The 3,874-nt window shown below is 56.4% G+C and overlaps 1 protein-coding gene across 1 annotated transcript; it reads left to right on the forward strand.

Moving 5' to 3' along the window:
* Nucleotides 1-340: 340 nt before the first annotated feature.
* Nucleotides 341-1,553, forward strand: NICOL1 (NELL2 interacting cell ontogeny regulator 1; the record flags this gene model as incomplete). The annotated part of the gene is made up of 2 exons (XM_006152954.2): nt 341-445; nt 1,442-1,553. Coding segments are annotated over 2 exons (171 nt in total), but the record flags the coding sequence as incomplete, so codon positions are not given.
* Nucleotides 1,554-3,874: the final 2,321 nt, after the last annotated feature.

The following is a 3,874-nucleotide window of genomic DNA, read 5'->3' on the forward strand; positions in this document are numbered from 1 at the left end:
GGGCGCGGGTCGGGGGCGGGGGCCTGCAGTGCGGGGGAGAAGCCTGTGCGGTCCTGCAGCTGGGGCACCCTCCCTCCGACTCCCAGCGTGGCCCGAAGCCAGCGCAGCCCCCCCGCCCCGCCCCGGGTGCACAACCTCGCAGCCACACCCGGAGCTCCAGGGGGCGTGCGAGGAGGGCCCGCGCCTTGCCTTTGTTCCCAGGAGTGGGTCCGCCCCTTCGGTGGGAGGTGAAGAGGCGGGGAAGGGGGACTCGCTTTCCACCGCTCGGTGGTACCTAGCAGGGGCACGGTGGGCTGTGAGGGAGAATACCCCTTTAAGACGGCTTACCCCTCCACCGTGACCCGTTCCCCGCTCAGGCCGCCCGTGCGTTGACTGCCACGCGTTCGAGTTCATGCAGCGCGCCCTGCAGGACCTGCGGAAGACGGCCTACAGCCTGGACGCGAGGGTGAGCGCCCGCCAGAGCCCCTAGGATAGCCTGGGCTTTCCTGGGGCTCATGGAGTGCTGAGGGGTGTGGAGTGTGGGCTGGAGGCACCCTCAAGGGGGGTGTAGGCCACTGTTCCCAGAACGCCCAAGCCCTTGGGTGAACCCCAATCTGCCAAATCTGTGACCCCTTCTCTGGCATTCTGGGCACAGGCCTCACCCTTGAGAACCTCCCCATTCTCAGCACCCTCTGCTGCTAGCACCCCCAACGCCTACTGGGCACTTTGTCCTGTGACCATCACCTCTGGTTGCTCTGGGAGACCTGACTCTTGGGGAAGAACCACCACCCCCAATACAGGATCTTCTAGATGGGGGATGCAGCCCAAGGCCAGAGAGGAAACTGAGGCTGGGGAAGTGGGTGTGGCCGGATGTTAAGTGGCTGAGAAAGTGGGCGTGGCTGGAGTGAAAGTGGGTGTGGCTGGAGGCCCGTGGTCTGGAGGGGGCCTGGTAGTGCACAGGGGGACTCAGGAGCCCCCTTCAAACCTGGATAAATAGGAACCCTCAGGCCTTGGGGCTCAGTCAAAGGCTTTTTCACTTGTGCCAGGGGCTCATAAAAGTCCATAAAAAGGGAGAATTCTTGGAAGTAGAAAGGAGAGGCCCTGCCTGGTCCTACACCTACCAGCCCTGGTACCTTTTCCTGGCAATTCCCAAAGGACCCAACCGAGGCCAGGAGATCCCTTAGGAGGGGCAGCCCCAACTTATCCTTGGAGATTTCAGTGGGAGGATTAGAGGATATGACCCCCGTGAGGTGTTGGGAGTTGAGAGGTGGCTGAGCAGGGACCCAGAACAGCACCTGCTCAGTAGAGGCCATTGGAGGGAGGTGGGTGAGTGGGACGAGACACAGCAGTAGTGTGTGGCTGACAGTCTCCAAAACACGAGGATGTGGGTACGGGCGGAGGTCCTGAGAGAGGGTAGGGAGCAGCTTTGCGGGCACTCTTATAGCCTCTTGTTGCTTTGCAGACGGAGACCCTCCTGCTGCAGGCCGAGCGCCGGGCCCTGTGTGCCTGCTGGCCAGCTGGGCGCTGAGGACCCTCAGCCAGCGCTGTTCCTGTCAATAAATACCTGGCCCGCACACCTGTGTCCTGTTTCCCTGCTGTTTTCCCCAGAGCCCTCTGTGTTGTCCCCAGGAACCCCTGGCCAGGCCCTTCTCTAGACCTTGATCTCCCTACCTGTCCCCTACCAGCGCCAGTGCTGAGAGGTGGACAGCATGGCCCTCCACATGTGTGGACCATGCATGTGTGCTTCCCAGAGACCTGCTCCCTTGTCTGCCTCCCTTGTTTAGAAGTCTGTGCCCCCAGAGAACCTACTTCAGAGCTTAGCCCCCCCAAGGCTCCTCTGCACTGGAGTTGGGGAGGTCCCTAGAGGCCAAACTGCTGGGAAAGGGAAGGTGATCGGATGGGTTAGCGCCCTTTGGAAAGGAAGGCTGAAGCTTCCCCCCGCAGGCTCAGCCCTGCCAGCAGAGTACCTCTATACCTTGAGCCTGGCCCTTGGGCACTAGGGACTCTTGGATGGGAAGCTAGTAGGGGCCATGCCCACATCCACACACTAGTGCACGCGGTTTCCAGCAGGTAACCTCTAGGTGGAGCAGTCGGCATCCGCCTCTTCCCTTTATCCAATCGTAATGTTTTTCAAGTAAAATTCAAGCCTTTCAGCAAAGTAACATAAGCATGTTGTTAGAAACAAGTCCAGGAGCGTGGAACTGAGACTGCAAGTGACCACCGCTTGCACCGTGCCAGATGCGTGGGCTCTGGGCTTTCGTTCTCTGCTTTCGCTGCTTGTGCAGCCGTCTCAGGTGGAAGGAGCTGGACATCCCTGTGAGCCAAGTTTTTAGCTTACTCTTTCTTACCCTTGGGGTGGGGGAAGGTCTGTCAGGTTTTTACGTTTGAAAAAATTTTGCCAGAGAACACATGTACTTACCAGAGAGAGAGTCGGGGACAGGAGAGGAAAGCACCCGCGATGGGACACAGTCACACCACAGTCCTGTCCTCATTTCTCCACCCCGTTGGGATATTGAGCATGCAAGCACACGTGCCCAGTGACTCGGGGCTGGGATTTGAAGTGCTCTGTTGACCAGATGTTTACTTTTATCACCCCTGCTGACGGCCTTTGGAACATGTAGATGTACAGCCCGTGCTGAGGTCCCTATTCCAGGTGCTGTCCTTCCCCACTCCCAGATCACCGACCTGTCCTGGAAGGGCCTCACAGCTCCCATGCCGGTCTCTGCAGAACTCCCCGACCCGTCCGGGAAGGGCCTTACACCTCCCGTGCCGGTCTCTGCAGAACAGTCAGGTTCTGGGACTCACACTGAACAGGCACCCCTCAGTTCACACCGTGGTGGGAGGCTGACTTCGATGTTGATTGGCGAGGATACCCCTGAATTCTAAAGCAGGCCAGAGAGACCTGAAGGGGGTAAAGAAGCTGCAGCAGGCCTTGGGCCTACACTGGCACTCCATCCTGGGTGCTAGCAGGCTGCGGTGTAGGAGGCAGGCTCCTCCACTCCTGGGCTCAGCAGCACCTGCACAAAGGTGGCGGCGGCAGGCCCGTCCCTTCCAGGGCAGGATCTAGGCCGTGCTCATACCTATTGGTCAGCCTCAGTTAGCGGCCACACCTCAGCTAAAGGAAGGCAGAGTATGTAGTCTTTGTTCTAGTCTTGGGTTGCCAGATCTAGCAAATCAAATGGAAGCATACTGAATATGCTTTTTGTACAATGTGATTTCCAAAAGTTTATGGAAAACGGAATTAAAGTACTAGCTTACTTTGATGCTAAAAATTTTTAAAATCCATGCACAGTATTTTTCATACGTGTTTTATAAACTTTTTGAAGACTTCTTACATAATTTGTTCTACTCAATATTTGGTTTACTCTAATCCTAAAAGTGACTCACTGTCCAAAATTAAATTTTAATTGAGAGCTGTGTATTTTATAGACCACAATGAGCCCTGGTACAAATCGGGCTTCGGGGCCAGCTCTGTGGCCTGGAGGTTAAGGCAACCAGATCCTACGTGGCTGACCGTGTAGTTTAAGTCCAGACCCAGCAGCTTGAGAAACATGCCTGGCACATGTGCATGCATGCCCGAAATTTCAAGAGGAGAGATGAAGGGAAGGGATTATGGAGTGATCATTCCCGAGGGTGATGCTTTCTCTTCTCCTTGTCTCTGGGAACCACACGCAAACTCTAGTAAAAAAAAATTAAAAAATTAAAAAAAAATTAAAAAACAAAACAACAGGCTAGCAAATGGACAGTCTCCAAAACACGAGGATGTGGGTACGGGCGGAGGTCCTGAGAGAGGGTAGGGAGCAGCTTTGCGGGCACTCTTATAGCCTCTTGTTGCTTTGCAGACGGAGACCCTCCTGCTGCAGGCCGAGCGCCGGGCCCTGTGTGCCTGCTGGCC

The sequence above is a fragment of the Tupaia chinensis genome, unplaced genomic scaffold (genome assembly GCF_000334495.1).
Source record: "Tupaia chinensis unplaced genomic scaffold, TupChi_1.0 Scaffold000360_1, whole genome shotgun sequence".
Classification (NCBI taxonomy): Eukaryota; Metazoa; Chordata; class Mammalia; order Scandentia; family Tupaiidae; genus Tupaia; species Tupaia belangeri.